The 22986-nt window shown below is 39.0% G+C and overlaps 1 protein-coding gene across 4 annotated transcripts in view; it reads left to right on the forward strand.

Moving 5' to 3' along the window:
- The window catches only part of CDC14A (cell division cycle 14A), a 179987-nt gene that overhangs the window by 21395 nt on the left and 135606 nt on the right, over positions 1-22986 (forward strand). For all 4 annotated transcript variants that reach the window (XM_064371087.1, XM_012466467.2, XM_012466466.2 and 1 more), the window contains 2 exons: positions 5135-5210; positions 19237-19329. In XM_064371087.1, the coding sequence (XP_064227157.1) occupies positions 5135-5210; positions 19237-19329 (169 nt within the window). The remainder of the gene's footprint in view (positions 1-5134; positions 5211-19236; positions 19330-22986) is intronic.

Consider the following 22986-nt stretch of genomic DNA (forward strand, 5'->3'; position numbering starts at 1 on the left):
AGCCTACTTACTTGATTGTGATGAATGAACTTTTTGATGTGTTGCTGGATTGGTTTCTCTAGGATTTTTATGGATAACTTGAATTATTTTTGCTTTCCAAAAATTGTTCAAAGTGAGTTTAAAAAGCTGAAATAGGCTGGGAGCAGTGGCTCATGCCTGTAAATCCCAGCACTTCGGGAGGCCGAGGTGGGCGGATCACCTGAGGTCAGGAGTTCGAGACCAGCCTGACCAACATGGAGAGACCCTGTCTCTACTAAAAATACAAAAAATTAGCTGGGCATGGTGGCTCATGCCTGTAATCCCAGCTACTAGGGAGGCTGAGGCAGGAGAATCGCTTGAACCTGGGAGGCGAAGGTTGTGGTGAACTGAGATCACACTATTGTACTCCAGCCTGGGCAACACGATTGAAATTCTCTCTCAACCAACAAGCAAACAAACAAAACAAAAGCTGAAATAAGCATAGCTAAAAATTTCAAATTTAACTTCAAATTCTACCAGTGTCAATATTCATATTCAAGTAGAAAAAAACAAGGTACATTAGTCAAAAGTGTTGCTTCTATTAACCCAAGGATAGGAAAATCTCTTCTATAGAAGAAAGGTTACCTTAATCAATGCTGGTAGGTGCAAATTTATACACAGGCATACCATGGAGATACTGCAGGCTTGGTTCTAGACCACCACAATAAATACTGCAATAAAGCAAGTCACACAAGTTTCTTTGGCTTCTCAGTACATATAAAAGTTATGTTTATACTATACTCTGGTCTGTTAAGTGTGTAATAGCATTGTGTCTAAGAAAGCAACATATATACTTTAGCTAAAAATACTTTATTGCTAAAAAATGCTAATGATCATCTGAGCTTTCAGTGAGTTGTAACCATCTTGCTGGTGGAGGGTCTTGCCCCAATGTGTGATGGCTTCTGATCAGGGTGGTGGTTGCTGAAGGTTGGGGTGGCTGTGGCAATTTCTTAAAATAAGACAACAGTGCCATTTGCCATACTGATTGACTGACTCTTCTTTCATGAAAGATTTCTCTGTAGCATGAGATGCTATTTGATAGCATTTTACGTAAAGTAGAGCTTATTTCAAAATTGGAGTTAAACCCTGTTGCTGCTTTATTGACTAAGTATGTGTAACATTCTAAATTTTTTGTTGTCGTTTCAACAATATTCACAGCATCTTCAACAGGAGTAAATTCCATCTCAAGAAACCGGTTTCTTTGCTCATTCATGAGCAAAAGGTGTGAGCATGATGAACTTGAATGAGAAGCAACTCCTCATTCAAGTTTTGTCGTGAGAACTCAGTAATTAAGTTAAATCTTTAGGCCCTACTTCTAATTTTAATTCTCTTGACATTTCCACCACATTTGCAGTTACTTCTATCCTTGACATCTTAAACCCCCCCACGTTATCCATGAGGGTTGGAATCAACATATTCCAAACTCCTGTGACTGTTAATATGTTGACCTCCTCCTATAACCTTATGAGCCAACCTCTGCTAACCTCATACTTTTGCAGCTTCCTCACCTGTCTTAGCCTCCATAGAATTGAAGAGAATTAGGGCCTTACTTTGGATGAGGCCTTGGCTTAAGGGAAAGTTGTGGCTGGTTTCATCTTCTATCCAGATCACTAAACCTTTGTTCGTATCAGCAATAAAGCTATTGTGTTTTCTTATCATTCATGTGTTTACTGGGGTAGCACTATTAATTTCCTTCAAGAACTTTTTCTTTGCATTCACTGTTTGGCTGTTTGGAGCAAGGGGCTTAGCTTTTGGTCTGTCTTGGCTTTCAACATACCTTCTTCACTAAGCTTAATCATTTATACCTTTTGATTTAAAGTGAACCACGTGTGACTTTTCCTTGCACTTGAACACCGAGAGGTCATTATAGGGTTATTAATTGGCCTAATTTCAATATTGTTGTGTCTCAGGAAATAGGGAGGCCCAAGGAGAGGGAGAGAGGTGGGGAAATGGCTAGTTGGTGAAGTGGTCAGAACATACATGACATTTATCAATTAAGTTTGCCATCTTATATGGGTATAGTTTGTGGCAACCCAAAACAATTACAGTGGTAACATCAAAGATCACTGACCATCATAGTGGATACAATAATAATGAAAATTTAAAATACTGTAAGAGTTACCAAATGTTGAAGCAGAGACCTGAAGTGAGCACATGCTGTTGGAGAACTGGAACTGATAGGCTTGCTTGGTGCAGGGTTGGCACAGGTTTTCAATGTGAGCATGGTAAAGTGAAGTGCAATCAAATGAGTTACGCCTGTACTCTTCATTTTGGTTCTTTTGAGTTCGTTTTTATTGACTTGTCTTGGACTTGTCAGTAATGGGGTTACAGGTATAGTTCATTTTGGATTTGTGGGTATTTTGCTTACATTTACAACACAACACAACACCACACTGGGAACTTAAGAAAATGAGTCCAGAACTTTTATTTGGAATCACTGCAGCTTTGCTTCTTTGGCATCTCTGTGTTCTTCTTGTGAAGCCTGGGTACAGGGACAGCTAAATTTGGTGCCACCTGTAATACAAGTTCCAAAATATTACCAACTTGCCTAACAGGGATAAGATACACAAGTTCAGTATTCTTTATTTATCTAAGGCAAGTGGCTACTGGCAGATTTTATGTAATGTAATGATATAGTTCTGATAGTGTAATTTGGGTGGCCGCAAAAAAATTAAATGACTAACTCAAAGGTCTTTTGGGGATGGATTTTGGAAATATGTTGGTATTTAGTAAATTTGTGGTCTAGACTAAATTGAACTTAAGGCTTTAATGAACACACTATTTCATAATGAATACTCGTTTCTGGTTTTGTATTATATGTAAGACATTCTTTTAATCTTAAGTATATGATCCAGTCCCTGACAGAGAGACTTACATTGTAGTTGATCAAGTAGAATCTATACTTAAAATAATTTGCAATATGTGGTGGTATATGTAGTAGACCAAAAGAATGACTCAGACGGTAAGTTTTGAAAACTCTGAGAGAAAGGTAGTAGTGTTCCCCAGGGTGATTGGAAAGGCTTCATGGAGAAGGTAGTATTTACACTGGACTTTGAACAAGGTAGAGTGTAGCAGAAAGACAAGGAGGACACTCTAGACAAGGAGACCAATGTGAGTGGAGACTTGGATTAAGAATACATATACATATAGAATATTTGAGAATAACGAATGGAGACGTTTGTTGGAATGAAGATTTCCTATGGGACATCTCAGGAGATAAGATTAGCCTGGAAGCTAGGGGAATGTTGTATAAGGCTTTGATTGCTGGGCCAAGGAGTAGTTACTCTAAAGACAGTAAGAAACCATTAAACATTTTTGAATAGTGGGAGGATATGTGAGAATTGAGACTTTATGAAGATTGTCTGTTGTGGGATACAGGATGATTGGGAAGGGGAGAGAGAAGTTAAAAAGTACAGATATGAGAAGAAAGGATCTGGACAGGCTGGGCACGGTGGCTCACATCTGTAATCCTAGCACTTTGGGAGGCTGAGGTGGGTGGATCATGAGGTCAGGAGTTCAAGACCAGCCTGGCCAAGATGGTGAAACCCTGTCTCTACTAAAAATATTAAAAAAAAAAAATTAGCTGGATGTGGTGGCATGTGCCTGTAGTCCCAGCTACTTGGGAGGCTGAGGCAGGGGAATCACTTGAAACCTGGAGGCGGAGGTTGCAGTGAGCCGAGATCACACCACTGCACTCCAGCCTGGGCAACAGAATGAGACTCCATCTCAAAATTAAAAAAAAAATCTGGACTTCTGTTGAAAAAATAGGAAGAGAAAGGGAAGGGATGAGTCAGAGTAGTAGCTGGTTTTATATATCAGAATTAAATATTTATTTGTTGGCCTGTGGTGATTGAGAGATTTACTGCCTGAGTGACTGGGAGAAGCAAAGTGTTTTTTTAGTCTGGAGGGCTGATGTGAAGGAAAGATGGGTTGAGTTTTAGATATTCTGAGTTCCAGGTGACGGAAGGGCCTGTAGATGGTGGATCCAGCAGGTAGCCGAGATGGAGAAGACTGACACCAGCTCTCAAGTGGAAGAGACATCACTTTTCCATAGGGTTGTCAGTTAAGTTTGTGACATTGGCTCAGAGAGGAGATCTACAGATTGATGACTGTATCCTGGAGATGTTAGGGGGTGAAGAGAGGGGGAGGGGCCAGTGTGTCTTACAGAAAGTTCATGCAGAATGAAAACTGAAAAGTGACCACTGGATATAAGATACTTGAGAATTGTGAGCTATGTTTGAATGGAATAGTTGGAATCCAAAGTATACAAGTAAGTTTATGACTAAAATATGTGATAAAGAAATGAAAGCAAGTAGTACAGGCCGTGTACTTGTTTTATTCCTGTTGGTTCTTCCCTTGCCTGCTCTTCAGTATGTTTACTTAGAGGGTCTGGCAGGCAGATTAAAGGAGGTGGAACTTCAAACTGTCCAACTAGTTGCTTATATATATATATATATATATATTTTTTTTTTTTTGAGTCAGAGTTTTGCTCTTGTTGCCCAGGCTGGAGTGCAATGGTGCAATTTTGGCTTACCGCAACCCTCTGCCTCCCAGGTTCAAGCAATTCTCCTACTTCAGCCTCCTGAGTAGCTGGGATTACAGGCATGCACCACCATGACTGGCAAATTTTGTATTTTTAGTAGAGATGGGATTTCTCCATGTTGGTCAGGCTGGTCTCAAACTCCCAACCTCAGGTCATCCACCTGTCTCAGCCTCCCAAAGTGCTGGGATTACAGGCATGCACCACCATGACTGGCAAATTTTGTATTTTTAGTAGAGATGGGATTTCTCCATGTTGGTCAGGCTGGTCTCAAACTCCCAACCTCAGGTCATCCACCTGTCTCAGCCTCCCAAAGTGCTGGGATTACAGGCGTGAGCCACTGCGCCCGACCACTAGTTCCCTATAAAGAGACTAGTTAGAGTAACTAGAGGGCATTAGGATGAAACCATTACTTATTTGGATTATACCGTGGATCAGATTAGTTATGTAATGACCCTTATTCCCTAAGATAATTGAAATTTGATTGTAAATTTAATGAAATTAAAGATGAACATTGATGTTACTGAAAATTATATTTTACTAAATATTACACTTTTTGTTTTTCTTGTGTCTTAGTTTCTATGCAGATTTTGGACCTCTGAACTTGGCAATGGTATACAGATATTGCTGCAAACTAAACAAGAAACTAAAAGTGAGTATTGTAGTGAGATTTGTATTTTGGAATTAAAACATTTGAACCATAGGATCTGAGCAATGGGATTGGTGTGCACACCCCATTTAGTCAGGTGATCTTGCTTGGAAATTTATGTGAGTAGTTCACCTAGAATTTGAAAGTGATCCTCCTGATTATACCACAAAGGACATGTTAACCTCTTTCAGTTTTCAGAATGAATTGCATTCAGAATGAGCTGAATGAAGTCACTGGAGTAGAGATCTAAGAAAGAAAGCACAAATCCTTTTAGGCTGTTGTTAATGAGTCTCTATCAAATTCCCTCCTAGGATAATTTTTCTAAAACCTTTAGATATGTTTGTAGACACTGTTTCCAAGTGATGAACAGGCTCCTCATAGCTGGAGCCGTGTGCATAACATTTTCTGTTTGGTCAAGATTGAAATTTTGACATATTTCTTAAATCTTCTGTGTAGTTAACAGCCAAGTGAGATTGATGAACCAGCAGGGACAGAGAATGAAATTTACCAGAGATGACAATTCAGGTCATACATTTAGTATTCGTCTATATTTTTGATTTCACATGGGTGTCTGGTTTCATTTTATGTGGATTTTGGCATGTGGCTTTCTTTTCCTTCAAGCATATGAGGAAACTGTCATCTATATACCTGGTTTTAGTAAATTTTTTTTATCACACAGAAAGCAATATTTATCTCTTTCTCTTCCAATTTATGAATGAAGATCTTAACTATTTCAGTTTGAGAGGCACAATGCTATGCAACAGACTCTTAAATGTAAATGCTGAATTATAGTGCTCATGTATTTTACTCTTTCTGCTGGGTAAAATGTTACTGGTGTTACGTAGTACAATGCCTTGGACGTATTAACTGTTCTGTGATTATCTTTTGATTTGATTGGTTTTTAATGACATTAGGTATAAAAAGCAGTCTAATGGAGAATTTCCTATAGAATATGTTGTATCATTATGGATTTATACATTTTTGCCATTGATTTCAAAGTACAAGGTAGTCATGGAATTATACCAAAAAGAATCAATAATCATGTAACTTACTAGGTTGGTGCAAAAGTAACTGTGGTTTTCACAATTACTTTTAATGTTAAAAATTGCAATTACTTTTGCATCGCCAACCTAATAAAATCTGTTGTACTCAACTTTTATAGGAATTAACTTATGAAGTTGTCTGACTTGAAAAGATACATGTGAATTCCTTTAATTAAGCCAGATCTATTTTTCAGAAAAGAAGCCAGTATTTTAGAAAGTAAAATAGAGGTTTCTGCAGTCACCAAGGAAATAATATCCTTCTTTATAAAATGAACTTTTAATGCCTGAGTAAACAAGAAAAGGATAATTAATAAATAATGGAAGTCTATTTTTTTTTGAAGACCAAGGAATTTCTTTGCTGTCTTGATTAGTCATTAGTATGTAGTTGGTATGAATTGGGTATTATAATTAATCTGGGAACGGAGTACTATCTAGGGTAGCCAAAGAGAAAGGACTCATTATCAGGAAAGTAAAATCACTGGTCTGACTCAGTGTTCTACTTATAGCAGTTGCACAAGAGTAGATTGGTTGAGTTGAGACTATTTTTTCTACCATTTTCTACACCGAGCAGCATGGGGAAGTATATAAACAAACTTGTTTCAATGTGCTTTCATTTATAATGCTTTGTTTCCACATTATGGAAGTTTAATCAAGTTTAAACACTCTCCTTGGTTCGTTTTAGTGGTGAGGTAATCTGTTGGATGTCTGGAATGATGTATGTAGCTTTAGGACAGTTAATGGGCACTTTCTTACTTGTGGAATTATTGAATTTTAAAAACTCAAATGTTGAGAAGTCATGAGTTATTGCAATGAAGCATACTAAATAGAATCTCTCATTAGGAGAAAAAGATTTACTGTACCAATCCAAAGTTGGAATTGCTTCAGTTTTGTGGAATCTCAGTTTCTTCATCTGTAAAATAGGAATTATAGAGCTCTCATAGGATAGTGGTTAGTATCATATTAGAAAATATATGTGTCTTAGTCTATTTCGCATTGCTGTAAAAGAATCCCAGAGGCCGGGTATTTTATAAAGAAAAGCGTTTTATTTGGCTCACAGTTCCACAGGCTGTATATCAAGCATGGAACCAACATCTGCTTCTGGTAAGTCCCTCAGGAAGCTTTCACTCAAGGCAGAAGGTGAAGGGGAACCATCATGTCACAACAACCAAATCTTGGGGGAACTAAGAGTGAAAACTCACTCAATCCCCTCAGAATGGTATTGAGCGTTTCATGAGGGATCTGCCCCATGACCCCAACACTTCCCATCAGGCCCCACCTCCAACACTGGGGATCACATGAGATTTGGAGAGAACAAATATCCGAACTGTATCAATATGTAAAAGCTTTGTGTATTTTAAAGTCCTATATGTAATAACGTTACCAGTGTAATATTTGTGAATTCTGATAGGGAATACAATAAAGACAGTTCTTCTACAAAATTGCTGAACACCTGCTTCTCAGCCTTAAAGCTATGGCTTCTATATGGGAAAGCTGTCCAATATAATTTTAGGAATCTAAATGACCATTTAGTTAAGACTCAGAGAGGGAGGCCTGGCAAAGGTATGTGACTTGCCCAAGGCAGCAGGTAGAGTCAGGGCTAGATTTCATGGCTCTCAACTGCACTTTTTCTGTTTGTCTTTCCCCCTTTGGTAGTATCCGTAGCCTCTGGTTTACAATCATCCCTTGTTTACTCTTAGCATTGTCTCAGCTACCTTGCCTTGTTGTCCCATGCTGGCTTTGAGGCTTCTCTGCCTCTTTCATTCCAGTAAGTGTTAGGGTCATTCTGACTGGTTCACTTCCAGGAACTCAGACTCCAGACTCTCCCCCTGGGAAATGCCCTTGTTACTCACCTTGCACATCTGTCCCTCTCACACTACTGGGATTGCTAGACCTTCAGTCTCCCTGTTCTCTCAGTCCACTGGCACCCTGCTGTCTCTTGCCTGCAGACCATGGTCACTTATTTCAGTAAGGTCTTGGGTACTTGGCTTTCTTGCCTTTCCACCTTGCCAGCTCTCACCCTTGGTGTCTTCCCAGTGGATGGTTTCATGCATGAATTTACTGGGAAGCAGCAGTACCCTTGCCACTCCCAGCCTTGTACTTTACTCTGTACCATACCAGCTTTTCCATGCATTTGCTCATGAATACCAGTCTGACTGGGATGCCCCTTCCCTCTGGCTTGATAGCTCTTCATTCTTTAATATCTTGTCCAGCCACCACCCTTTAGGAAGCATCTTCTTGTCCTTTTGGACTGGACTGAGGGTGCCTCCCTTGTTTTCCCGTAATTCTGTGTGCAGATCTCTCTGTCTTTGATGAATTGTAATTATCTGTTTGCACCTGTCTTTCTCCCTAGACCATGAGCTTCTAGAGGGTGGGAGGTGGAGGATGTCATATATCTTTGTGTTCTCAGTGCCCAGTACAGGGAAAACAGACACACAGAGATTTCTTTTGACTTTATCATGATCCCCTTGATTTGCAGATCCTCTTTTCTGCTTTTGCTTCCAGAGATTTCAGAAGAATAGCCTGCCTGCATCCTTCCTGTGTGCTGATATCTTAACCCTTTGTTATCTAAATTTTGCCTTCCCTAGTCTACTGAAACTGCTCTAATAACATCTTAAATGCCAATCTGATGGCATTTGCTGGGTCCTCAAACTCATTTATTTCTCTGAATAATTTGGCACTGTGTTAACCAGTAACTTTCTCTTAGGATTCTTCTCTTGTGTGATTCCCAATTCTTTTAGGCACATTTTATTTTTTATTTTGAAAATTTGTATTCCTTCCAAGAAAGCTTTCTTATTCTGTGCTTTATGTAGATAGGTAATATTTTGCTGTGCATTTTATTCCAATCCCAAATTTCTCATTTTTTATATTGAAAGGTGTTTTTTTTTTTTCCAGTTGATGATTTGAGGTAGTGATTCATCACTCTTTTTGTGTGCATATGTCCGTATGCATTCTATTCCCAATGGCCTTATTTTAATTATGTCGATTAGAATGGAAAATTATTCTACCAAACGTGCTTAGATTAAAAATTCAAACATAAAAGCCATCACCACCAACAAAAAACCTACTGCTTATTTAAACTGTACTTTAAAAAATTGTCAGTACTAGGAGTTATACAGTAATAGGTTGCTGTTTGCTATTTCCCCATGATGGGGAAAGCAATCAAAAGAGGGAAGATGCATTGAAGTGAGAACAATTTATAAAACTGTGTATGTTATTTAATGTTAAATGTCATCAATGATTGATAGGCTGGAGCTGGAATTATTAATCCGGTAATTCAAGGGATCCATAAACCCTTAAATTGTATGTACAATTTTGTATGTATTTCCATTTTTCTTCTGGGAGGATTCATGGCTTTTTTTTCAGGTTTTCAGAGGGATCCTTGGCACAGACAATACTAAGAACACCGGGCTAAAGTCTTCTGAAAAAGAAGACTTTACTAACAAAAGACTAAGTTGTGGTATTTTGAAAAAACGGAATACATTCCTCAATCTTCTTCTTTTTTTTTTTTTTGAGATGGGGGTCTCACTGTGTCACCTGGGCTGAAGTGCAGTGGTGCAGTATAGCTCACTGCAGCCTCAAACTCCTGGGCTTAGATGATTCTCCCACTTTAGTCAACTGACTAACTGGAACTATAGGTGCACACTGCTTGCTGCACCCCACCCAGCTACTTTTTTTTTTTTTAATTGTAGAGGCAGGGACACACTATGTTGATCAGGCTGGTCTTGAACTTCTGGGCTTAAGCTATCCTACTGCCTCAGCTTCCCAAAGTGGTGGGATTACAGGCATGAGCCACTGTATCTGGCCATCAGTACAGTTTTAATTATTGATTTCATTTTCCTCTGAGAAAAATAAAACCCCAGCTTGGAGAAAAAAAAAATCTCTGAAAAAAGGGGACATTTTCTAGGCAGTGTTTTTTTTTTTTTTTTTTTTTTTAATATCTCCTGTTATGAATCAACAGGATAATTACAGTAATCTTGAGGATGATTTTAAACAAGGATTAAAGGAATATTCACAGAAATGTAATTTTAAATTTACAAAACATCCCACACAGTCCTTTCAGGGTAAAAGGGGAAGGGAGTGGGCATCGTGAAATGAAAGATTGTATTGAAGCATTAGAAGTGCCTGGCAGATGGTGGGGCTTAGGGAATGCCCTTGTTGCTGAATGAATCAGTGCCGTAATCCTGTCCTGGAAATCAGGCACCTGCCACTGTATCAGGTGGTTATATACACAAGATCTCTTTTGATATAATGACTAGGCCACCCCATTATAACTAGAAAAACATGTTGAGATTTCTTCGTATGGTTCTCTTCTGTTTCTGGCTCATGGGCTTTGTGGGGAAGAAAAGCAAGCTACATTCTGGAGATAGTTCACGTAATTTAAAGGGGTCTTAGGGGTTCCAAAGCAGTGTCAACTCCCATGGGAGCGAGCTTATAGAGAGTTTGCAAGGCAAGAACCCCTTATGCTCGTTAGGAATCCCCAGGCAGGAAGAACCCCATTTATAGAGAATCCCACATGCTTTCAATTATTGATTATTAACACAATCAAATCATCTTTGTGAGCAACTTTTCTCTGACATTGTAACTTCTACTTTAATCAGATATGCCATTTCATTAATGAAATATATTGGGTTTGAAACAAAATGGGCCACATGGAGACACCTTTTTTTTGTTTTAAAGGAATTATTCAACCTATTTCATCTTGGCACTAAATAAAAACATAAACCATATTTTGTTTTGTACAGCCAAAGAAAAATTTCCAGAATATTCCTTTCCTGAGAAAGTTGGAGGTAAAACTTGTAAAGGTCATGGCTGCTCACAGGAAGACCTGCTCATTTTATTGCTTTTGCAGTGAGATGACCACTGATTGCTATGGAGATGCTGACTGCTGCAGCCATTACTGGGCTAGCCTAGCCACCTGTAAGAGAATGATGCCTTGGTCATTGCGGTCCCTGTGCTGTGATCTCCTTAATATGACCACCATCACTGATAGAACTTGCATGTTTAGGAGGTGCATGGGCTCTATTTTTATTAAAGAGCATATTATCCAGGCTGCACTAATGTCTTCCTTAGCTCAGGCAGACTGATTCATACAACTTACTTAAATACAGTGTTCTAACCAAATAACGAAGATTTTACTTTTCTGTGTTTCTTTAAATTGACCATTAACTCTTTTTTTTTTTGACTTTGGCTTTGAGCCTAATTGCATCACCTTTTGTTGTTGAATGGTTAAGTAGTTTGTGCTCTCCTGATAAGCTGAACAAGTGCATGATTTGTGTTTCTTGCCATAATCCGAGGATAGCCTGAGCTATTTGTTATTTGTGCAGCTTGTTATCATTTTCTTCTCTCTCCAAGTTGCTGTGGCTTTTTTTTTTTTTGTTTTTTTTTTTTGTTGTTTACAAGGAGTGATCCCACTAGAATGTAACCTTTCATATAGCTTTTCTTTCCAAGATAGAAAATGTCTGGGCTCAATACCCTTATCTTAATTTGTATCGTTCTATCATAGCAGTCATTGTACTTTGGTTCATAAGTATCATTAAATATTTATGATATACACTTATGATTTGCATAACAGGGCAAAACTTTGACTCTCAGGTAAGCAATACAGAAATTTCTATAGGTTTGATTATGTTAATTGATAGATATTCAATACTAAATTCCACCTTTTATCTAATTTTTTTTGCCTTGTTAAATAAAACACACATTGTACCTATAATTAAGATCATTTTATTGGTCCTTTTGTGGTGTAAATGCATCCCTATACAGTTACTCTCTTCTGTTTGTAATAAGCCTTGGCCATTATTTTGCATCAAATATTCATTAGCCTTTGAGGTTAGAGAGTAGGTTTCTTCTCCCCTTGTCACCGCATTGCTCAGCAAAGTGTTTGACACACGACAGCTGCTCAATTCATGCTGATGGCACCCATAGAACCTTCTTCAGCCGCAGTATCCCGGCACCCAGATTTGGCAAACTGGTCACCTGTGGCCTGCATTCTGTCCACAGATATGTTTTCTTGAGCAGAAATACTGCTTAACAAAATTTTAATTCATAATCAACATCTGCAGCTTCTGAAAGTTTCCATTTTAGCTTCTTTTAAATATTGCAGTCTGACCATTCTGCTCTCAGATTCCTTCATGTGAGCAGTAGGTTGGAGCTTAGTGTGCTTTGGATAGGGAATGCTTTTTTTTTTGGTGTGGGGGGAGGGTGAGGGGAATGCTTTTCTTGTTTGCCAGCTGCTCCACTTCAGATTCTTGGCACCTGAGAACATCTGAATTTGGAGCCTCTGGAATAATGACATTTAGGGCCTCTTAATTATGGAATCATTAAAGGAACTTGTTCCTAAGGTGTTATCACCTGTAATGCATGAATTTACAAATTGTAATAAGGTTTGCTGAGGAATCTGGGGAAATGTGTTTTTGTAAAATGCTTTTAAAAGGCTTATTGTATGATTTCGAGTTCCTTTTTGAGAGAATATAGAGTTCTTTTGGGGCGATTTGACCAGATGGACAGTGTTTTAGCTTCCATATAAAAGATTCCCAGGGCTGGGACCAGTCACATGTTTATGTAGTGCTTCTCCAAAATTTAGCCATATCTTAGAGTAGTGGATTTCAGTGTGTAGTGTCTGGGCCAACAGTGTCAGTATTATTGGAACACCTGTTAGAAATGTAAATTCTCAGGCCCTACTGAATTGGAAATTCTGGAGGTGAGGCCCAGCAATCTGTGTTTTAATAAGCCCTACAGGTGATTCTGAACCAATCTGTTAAGAGAATGAAATATAATACAATAATAATATAATGTGGTTTAGAGTTAGATTTAGTTATTTCTGAAAAGTCTTAGAACTATTGACCAATTCAACTGGAGAATTATTTAAATTCTGAATCATGAAGCTTGTTATGGCCTCGTAATTAAGATTTACACAAATTATCAGCCTCAGTGAGAAAGTTCTGGATTGATCCTCCTTACTGCTCTTACCATACAGATGTTCATCCAAGGCCCTGTATGGCTCTGAGCTTGTGTTTTCCTTGTAAAACACAGTATGCTCATTATATTTTAGCCTTGCCCAGGACCCCTAGTCTGGGAGACATTATGTGTCTGATTAAACTGGACCCCTCTGGCACCATTCCTATTACTTTGGAAAATGGTAAAATGTCACAAGTGACCCATAAATGCAAGGTGTTGTGGTTATTATAGAGGGCTGACTGTGTCCACTTAAGTTTAGAAAGTTAAGAAGGGTATTTGCTTTGTGATCCCTACACTTTGGGAGGTTTGGGTGGGCAGATCACTTGAGATCAGGAGTTCAAGACTAGCTTGGCCAACGTGGTGAAACCCCATCTCTACTAAAAATACAAAAATTAGCCAGGCATGGTGACACACACCTGTGGTCCCAGCTACTCAGGAGGCTGAGGCATGAGAATCTCTTGAACCTGGGAAGTGGAGGTTGCAGTGAGCCAAGATTGCACCCCTGCATTCCAGCCTGGGTGACAGAGTGAGACAGTCTCAGGAAAAAAAAAAAAAAAAAAAAAAAAAGGGACTGGGTGTGGTGGCTCATGCCTGTAATCCCAGCACTTTAGGAGGCTGAGGCGGGCGGATCACGAGGTCAGGTGTTCAAGACCAGCCTGGCCGACATAGTGAAACCCTGTCTCAACTAAAAATACAAAAAAATTAGCCGGGTATGGTGGCACGCACCTATAGTCCCAGCTACTCGAGAGGCTGAGGCAGGAGAATCACTTGAACCTGGGAGACGGAGGTCGCAGTGAGCTGAGATTGCATCATTGCATTCTAGCCCGGTGGACAGTGCGAGACTCTGTCTCAAAAAAAAAAAAAAAAAAAAGAAGGGTATTTGCTCCAGTTTCAAGATAGAAATCAAAACATAAGGTGGATAGTGGCTGGCTGCAGATTGTGATTTGTAGTGGGTCATGCCCTGTGCTGCTACAAAGCTGCCAAATAGTCCAGAGGTCTTATAATCCAGAGGTCTTAGTATTATTTCTGTGATCTTCTCTCTCTTTCTTTTTTTTTTTTTGAGTTGGACTCTTGCTCTGTCGCCCAGGCTGGAGTGCAGTGGCGTAATCCAGTGGCTCAGTGCAACCTCTGTTTCCCGGGTTCAAGTGATTCTCCTGCCTCAGCCTCTCAAGTAACTGAGACAACAGGTGCACGCCACCGCACTTGGCTAATTTTTTGTATTTTTAGTAGAGACAGGGTTTCACCATATTGGCCAGGCTGATCTCAAACACCTGACCTTGTGATTCACCCACCTTGGCCTCCCAAAGTGCTGGGATTACAGGCATGAGCCACCACACCTGGCCCAATCTTCTCTCTTTTATATTTACACTGTATTCATTGGAATTGACCAATTTTAAACTTCACTTTGCTATTGCGCACAGTGTTTTTATAACCTGTGAGCTTCTTGTGTAAAGTAAAAAATAATCTGTAATAGAGCAGATAGCTCACTGAAAGCGTGTGGCTAAGGCATAACCTTGCAGTGTGTTCCTTGAAGGGCCCAGTCATCATACCTGGTCACAGAGGAGACAGACCAGAGTAGAGAAGAGGTCACTGTCCAATTTAAAGGCATGATATTCTCCTGATATTAGGGCAGAATCTGAGAAACCATCGACTGGGCTCATACATAGAGTCCTTATTGTCTCCAAACTGTGACTTTGTCTGTGTGGTAAAGTTCTTGCATGAAAGATCTCAAAAGGGAAGTTAATGTTCCATAGAAGATACTGCAGTCATGGGTGTCTCCACTGGGTAGTATTGTTTCTTCTAGGGTGCTTTGATTATGTAATAGTTTTTAAAAAATTTTTTTAAATACCAAGTCTTTCTCTGTTGCCCAGTCTGGAGTGCAGTGGTGCGATCTCAGCTCACTGCAACCATCGCCTCCCGGGTTCATGTGATTCTCCTGCCTCAGCCTTCCGAGCAGCTGGGACTACAGGCACGAGCCACCACGCCCAGCTAATTTTGTACTTTCAGTAGAGACACAGTTCCACCATATTGGCCAGGCTGGTCTTGAACTCCTGACCTCGTGATTCACCTGGCTCGGCCTCCTGAAGTGCTGGGATTACAGGTGTGTGCCACTGTACCCAGCCTATGTAATAGTTTTTAAGTGGGGGTATGCTTAAAATTTGAAAGGAAAAACATTAAAGAGTTTTTTTTCTTTTTAAATTTCAGCCCACTCAGCTGATATAAAACATCAGCTAAACAATGACAAAATATTTTGGTATGCCTCAAATTTCTATTTTAATACCAAAATATCTCCTCTGTTGAACAGCATCACTGATACACAACTGTGGGCCAGATGACCAGGAGAGGGAGGCCCAGTTGTGAAAAGGAAAGACATTAGCACAAGGCCTGATTTTGAGATTAGCAAATTTTAACATTACTTAGGTAATTAGGACAGGTCTAATTTTGAGATTAGCTGATTTTTCTCTGCTCTCATTCACTTTGAATTCATTTTGATTCCTTGAGTGAGAGAACTCAACTCTCAGGGATTTGACCTAGGAGATATTGGCCAAGCTTCACGAAGCAGGAAATCATTTTTGGCTGGAGCGCTTTTGAAACTTAACTGAGGAAGCTGAGTTCCAAAAATATCTAAGCAAAGTAAATGCTAGCAGCTTTAAACATTTTCCTAAAAATCAGGCAGAAAGCTCTAAAAAGAAAAGTTATGTTTGCTTCCTGTAGGCAGTTTCTCATAGGAAAGACTTTTAAATAAAGTTTCTAGGAAGATTTTGTGAGACCATTCTTTATCTGATGTAATTTATGAAAGCTATGAAGTTTAAACAGTCTTCTAAAATCTTTAAAATGTTAACTTGTATTATATTTACTTAAAGAATATTTATAGCCATACAGTGAAAAGAAAGTCTTCCTCAGAATTCTGTCCTTTCGCTTTTACGGTTCATGTTCCAGGATAAGTCTCTGTATTCTGTACACTTTAGAATGAGAGACAGAGAAAACAAAAATCAAGCAAACACAAAAAAATTTCTACTCCCCAGCCCCCTCCAAAAAAAAAAAAAACAAAAAACACCCAAGGAAGAAATCAGCATCAGTGATGAAGGAACAGCAATATGACTTGTTCCTTTCAGCAAGGAGATTTGTAAAATAAATGCAGTTTCACATTATTAAACAATGGCAGTCGTTTGTCATAAAACCTAAATTCTTAGTAGAAAAGAGCATTGAAAAAGATGATCTCAACTTGAAGGTAGACTATTGATATTTTCTTCCCCACAGGTATTTTAGGGAACTAGGAAACGTAAATAGTGAGAGACTGGGAGCCAGAAGAGCATTGAGTCCCTATGATCAGTCTGACTCACGTATATTGAGAGCCTCGCCCTGTGTAAGGCAGCATTTAGATATTTGTGATTCAGAGATGATAGGAGATGCTTAGGTCTGAAAGAGCCTTTATTTCCTTTTTGTTAAATCAAATGTAACTTATTGATGGAGAACAAATAAGTGGCAAAACCAACCAACCACCCAACAGACAATGAAATAAAACAGAGAAAGGAAATGTTCAGGCAGTCGGTAGTTCCAGATTGAGAAAGCAAGGTCACGTGTCAGCACCATTGGTTGTAACCTTTACATTCCTAGGTAACTTCCGTGCATTAACTCCACTGAGCTGAGTTAAATGCTGTGCTTTTGTTCCTCTCTTTATTTCAAAGGAGTATTCGTATAAACCTGTCAGGAAATAAGGGCATGGGCAGTAAGAGACTTTCTTTGAGTCAAATACTAATTTTTTTTGTTTGATTTTTGTTTGTTTGTTTTTGAGACAGAGCCTTGTCCTATCGCCCAGGCTGGACTGCTGTGGCGTAATCGTGGCTCACTGCAGCTTCCATTTCCTGGGCTTAAGTGACACTCCTACCCATTTCTTTTTGCAGAGATGAGGTCTTGCTGTGCTGCCCAGGCTAGTCTCAAATTCCCATCCCTAAGTGATTCTCCCACTTTGGTCTCTCAAAGTGTTGGAATTATAGACATGAGCCACCAGACCTGGCCTCACATACTAATTTTTAAAAGTTTAATGAAAAGGCCACTACTGGCTGGGTGTCGTGGCTCATGCCTGTAATCCCAGCACTTTGGGAGGCCAAGGCAGGTGGATCACTTGAGCCCAGGAGTTCAAGACCAGCCCGGACAACAAGGCGAGACCTCGCCTCTACAAAACATACAAAATTTAGCCGGGCATGGTGGCATGTGCATGTGGTCCCAGCTACTCAGGAGGCTGAGGTGGGAGGATCCATTGAGCCCAGGAGGTCAAGGCTGCAGTGAGCCAAGATCATGCCACTGCACTCCAGTCTGGGTGTTGGGTGACAGAGCAAGACCCTGTCTCTCTCCCTGTTTCTCTGTCTCTCTCTCTTTCTTTCTTTCTCTCTCTCTCTCTCTCTCTCACACACACACACACACACACACACACACACACACACACACAAAGATAAAAGATAAAAGGACATTATTATTTTCAAATAATGTGATTCTAGGAGTTCAAGACCAGCCTGGTCAACATAGTGAAACTCCATCTCTACTAAAAATACAAAAATTAGCTGGGCGTGATGGTGGGTTCCTGTAGTCCCAGCTGCTTGGAAGGCTGAGGCAGGAGAATGGCTTGAACCTAGGAGGCAGAGGTTGCAGTGAGCCGAGGTCGTGACACTGCACTTCAGCCTGGGCAATAAAGCGAGACTCTGTCCCCTGCCCTCCAACCCCCCAGTGTGATTTTTGGTTATAAAAGAGATGCCTGACTTGGAGTGATGAAGATTTCCTGGCTGATTGAAGGGATAAAGTGTAGCTACACTTTCTGTGGTTACATGGTAAAGCCAGAGTGTTAACAGTTTTACAGTTTCATCTTAGAACAGGCTTCAAAGATGGAAGAGTTTTTTTTTCACTGTAGACAATAGCAGGGTTAAGAAAAGTACATAGTTGAGCTCTATTTACATTTTTTAAAGGGTTCTAAAAGCAGGAATTTTCTGTGTGTTGTAGTCAATGTATAAGATAGAAAAAGCTGCTTTTTTAGTCAATGTGAATTTATAGACAAATATTGAAATGTACTTTTGTGCCTGTTTTTTTTTTTTCCTAGCCCATTAGAGGCAGTTGATGTGCCTATATTTTGAAAATGAATTGTCAAAATATGTAAATTTTGAAAAGTGAGGAAATCAAGCAGATTTCATTGAGTTGCATTTGTGTTCTCGTTGTCTTATACTTGAGTTTCGATTAATGATTTTATTTGATTTTACCAGATCTTTTTGCCATTCGTTTGCATGTTTAGCATGTGTACAACATACCATGTTGATTACTTTGAACTTAGTTAAATACCTGAGCATGCAGCATACTGCCTGGCATATAGCAGGTGCTTAATAACTGTTTGAATTCATGAATTTAATGGATGGCTATGGTAATGTGTTGTATTAAGATATTTGCTGATATAATTTTTTAATGATCCATCTTTTTCCATTAACCATGTATTTTCAGATGTTAAAAGGGGGTTGTTATGGAACCTCCCACAAATAAAATATTAATATCGATCTTTAAAAATCAGATTTTTTTTTAGCGATCACAGTAGAGTGATTGACATTTAAAAAAAATTGTGTTATATGAAAACTATAGTTAACATTCCTGGAAGTGGGAGTGGCAGGTAGGGAGTGAAAAAGGGTGAAGAGACTTTCCGTAGAAAATAAAGAATAAATCATCAAAAATGTTTCCTGATAATAGATATGTCAATATCTATTATTGACACCATATTAGTTTTTTATATTCCACCATATTAGTTTTTTCTCTTGGAGAGAAAGATACTCATTATATTGTTGATTCTTACATTATGATTGGGCTGTACAAAGTCTGAGCTAGTAATTCTCCACCCCTCAAATACTCATGTTCAAATGCCGAAGCAATTAAAGTTGAAAGTTGTTACATTTTATGGGTTGTGGCATCTTGAAGGTTAGGAGATGATGTTTGCCTTCTGTATATGTTAACATTGTCTCTATGGTTACATTAACTCTTTAATCTCCTCTTTCTAGTCGTACAGTTTGTCAAGAAAGAAAATAGTGCACTACACCTGTTTTGACCAACGGAAAAGAGCAAATGCAGCGTTTTTGATAGGTGCCTATGCGGTAAGTACTTCCTTCGTGATTATTTTCTATATCAGGCCAGTGAAATGCTAACACTGTTAAAGAAAATCCAGACCAGTTTTTCAGTGGGATTGAGAGATGGAGATTATTAGCAGTCTGGGAATTGATCTGTGGTAGGAAATGTGGACTAGCAGTGGTGGGGTGCTTACTCTTTAGATTTGATTTTCTAGTAGTTAGCGAGAGAATCTTGGAACTGCAATATGTAGCTTGAATTCCACAGTCGTATGGTGTTTTAATAAAAAGAATAGTACCAGGGATATTTCTAGGAAAAAAATATGTGTGTGTGCATGTGTGTATGTTTAAATGAATGAAATATGATATTATGGAAGGTTTTTAAAGACTATTGAAGTGTTCCTTTTTTGGGAGAAGAGGAAATCCTAGATTGCACAGGGGAGGATTGTTATTATTTTTATCAATCCATTCATTTATACAATTGTTTGCGGTAGGCAAACTGAATATAAATCCTGCATATATTATAGCTTCCCTAATAACTAGATAAGACTTTTCTAAAACTAATTTCAGTTAGAAATTTTGTTCTCTGCAGGCACTAACATGTCAGTATGAATTCCACATGACCATGCTATGGAGTTTTAGAGTGGTGATTCTGGAATTTTCTATGTATGCTGTGATTGGGCAAAAGCTTAGGAAGCAGAAACCATCAGGGTAAAACATACTTGCAGGGATATGTGTAACAACCAGTTAGGAATATGCTGGTTTAAAGGCAGGGAGCAGAGAGGTGTCATTTCCCTTCATCCTTGGGGAGGGCTCGTGCTTCTCTGAATCCCTGGTAGCAACACTGCTGAGTGACCTTTAAAGGGCCTCATTCTAAGGACCTTGAAGGAAGAGGGCACCAGCTACTAGACGTCAAACTCAGCCCCATCATCCCAAAAGCCCAGCAGTATTGCTGGAAAAGCTGTCAGCTGTTGCAGGGGGCAGGCTGAGAAGAGTGGCAGGCTGTCAGCCAGGCTGCAGGCTGGGGCCCTCCCTTCTAGCACTGAGGTGCCCAGCCCTGCCACTTTTTGTCCCTTGATGTGACTGCAGTAAAGCCTTGGGCCATCCTTTGTAGCAGCATTCTTTCTTGCTCTGTAAATAGCATGATAAAGTACAAGGAATAGTGGCCAAGAGTCAGAAAAACATGTTTTTCGTCTTGAAGGGCTCTGTGATGATGGACTTTATCTCTCTCAGCTTTATTTAGTTTCCTTATCTGCAAAATGAGAGGGTTGGATGTAATGACCCCTACATTTCTCTTCAATTCTTAGGATACTAAGATTATTTGTAGTGCCAGCCAGGCTATAGCTTTTATTTTAAGCGCATACATGAAAAGCTGGCAGTTAGCATGAAGATTCAGTGAAGTGCTGGTAAGCTGAATATTTTTTACCTTACACTGATAATGACTACTCATTTGAAATTGATGATTGACACTGTGATTGAAATATGGAGAGAGTCTGTACTAATTTCTGGATTCAAGCCCTGTAAACAAATGTGTTTTTCCTGCAGGGTTTTGTGATACTTTGTAAGCATGTTATTTGTGGAGCCTTTCTCATAAAGGATTGCCAGCAAGAAGAGGTCATTTGCTGCTCTTCTCATTTCTTTCTTTTGTGTGTGTGTGTGTGTGTGTGTGACCAAATGATTTTTATTCATATACATCTGGTTCATCTGCCTAAAGTGTTCAGAGCAGTGTTCAGCACATATTAAGCTTGATATAACAGTTACTATGATGATGGTGATAACGATGACTCTGTATAGTCACTGTGTTTCTGAAGTCTTGTTTGGTAATCAACAATGTGTTTAGAACTATCTCTTTATTAGACCAAGTCATAAACCAAAAGTTTCCAACTTCCTGTACATGTTGAAAGCTTTAAGATCATTAGATACAAAACATTGCCCACATGGCTCAAAATTAATTCTGTGACATAATATTATTCTGAAGTCATACTTATTTTGAAAGCCTAAAGGAATTTTTTATGGCTATAAAAATACCACCAAGCTAGACATTTTAATTCTGATGAGGTATACAAATAGAATTACTACAGCAGCCCACACATTCTATGATTTCTAAATATTTACACATCAGTAGTTTTGGGAAGATGCTGTTATCCTTTATGGTTCACATGCCTTTTGTGAAACCCCAGCTTTTCTTTCACCTGCATTCTGGGGACCTCAGGTTTGCCCTACTTTTCTCATTTCTTTATCCATTTTTCCCTCCCTTGCATGTTCTCTCTCTTCTTTCCGTATTTATTTATTTATTGAGACTGAGTCTTGCTCTGTACCCCAGGCTACAGTGCAGTGGTGTGATCGTAGCCCACTCTATCCTCAGACTCCTGGGCTGAAGCAATCCTTCTCTTCCAGACCTCTCTAGAAGGTGGGACTGCAGGTGTGTGCCACCACACCCAGCTAATTTCATTTTATTTTTATAGAGATAGTGCCTTGTTTTGTTGCCAGGCTGGCTTTAAGACTCTTGGCCTCAAGTGATCCCCTGCTCTGGCCTCCCAAAGAGCTGAGATTACAGATGTGAGCCACCACACCCAGCCTCTTCTTTCCTTTTTAACACCTATTCTTCCTGTTTTGTTTAGTGTGGTTCTTTATTTCATTAGGTTGCCTCTAGAACTTTGAAAGAGTTATAATAGATGCATTGAGCTTGCGATAAAATACTCTGTGATAAAATATGTCTTCTAATGCAGAAGTTTCCACCACTTTAAAGCAACCAAAGGGAAAAAAGCAACCCTAGCATGGTGGAAGAAGTGCTGAGTACAGCATGAGCTTGACTTACACGCTAGTTACAGTCTTGAGAAGCAGTGTAAAGTGGTTATTCTTGAACTGTTCATGTCACAATTGATTTTTCTAATTTCAGAACAGCATTCCCCAGAAGGCTTTTTGACAAAAACCCTTAACACAAATAGAACTAAGAACTGCAGTGGATCCTTAAAGAGAATTTTATACCTTTCTTCATATTGTCTGTTTGTATTTAGTTGTTGACAGTCTTATAAGAAGATTGCGAATAATATGGATTATACATATATCTCAGTTAAAATTTACATATATTAAATGTTGCTAGTTGGATAGATCTCTATTTTCTGGAGGAATCTTCTCTGGATTCAAAATACCTTTACCTTTGGAGCAGCTATATAACTTTCGTGAGGCAAGCTAGGTGGGTAGGTTTATTTTACCAGAGAGAAGTCCTTAACAGTGAAGGTGTCCCTGTTCTTCAAATATGGAATCAGCCCTCTCTTAAGGGGTATTGACTGACTAATAAAAATATTTTGTACTAAGACAAACTTTTTTCTCAAAGCCTTAGTTTTCTTGTTTGTAAAATTTGGATAATACCAGAGTTTCCTTATCTACTTCACAGGATTATTGTAAAGATCAAATATCCAACTGCCTGTTTGATAGCTCCAAATTATATGTCTAAATGATACGTCAAATTTATTGTGGCAAAATGACGTTTTTATTCCTTCTCTCCCTAAATGTATTTATTTCCCAAGTCCTTCCCTTTTTAGTGAATGGACTACCACCAGTGACTTGCTAAATCTAACGACAGTAGTCATTTTGATTTGTTTTGTTCACTCATCCCACATTATACTTATTCGTTAAGTTTGATCAGCTCTACCTCTAAAACATGTTGAATCAGAATTTATCTTT

This window comes from Aotus nancymaae, unplaced genomic scaffold (genome assembly GCF_030222135.1).
Source record: "Aotus nancymaae isolate 86718 unplaced genomic scaffold, 86718_ANA_hifiasm-v0.15.2.pri h1tg000117l, whole genome shotgun sequence".
Taxonomy (NCBI): domain Eukaryota; kingdom Metazoa; phylum Chordata; class Mammalia; order Primates; family Aotidae; genus Aotus; species Aotus nancymaae.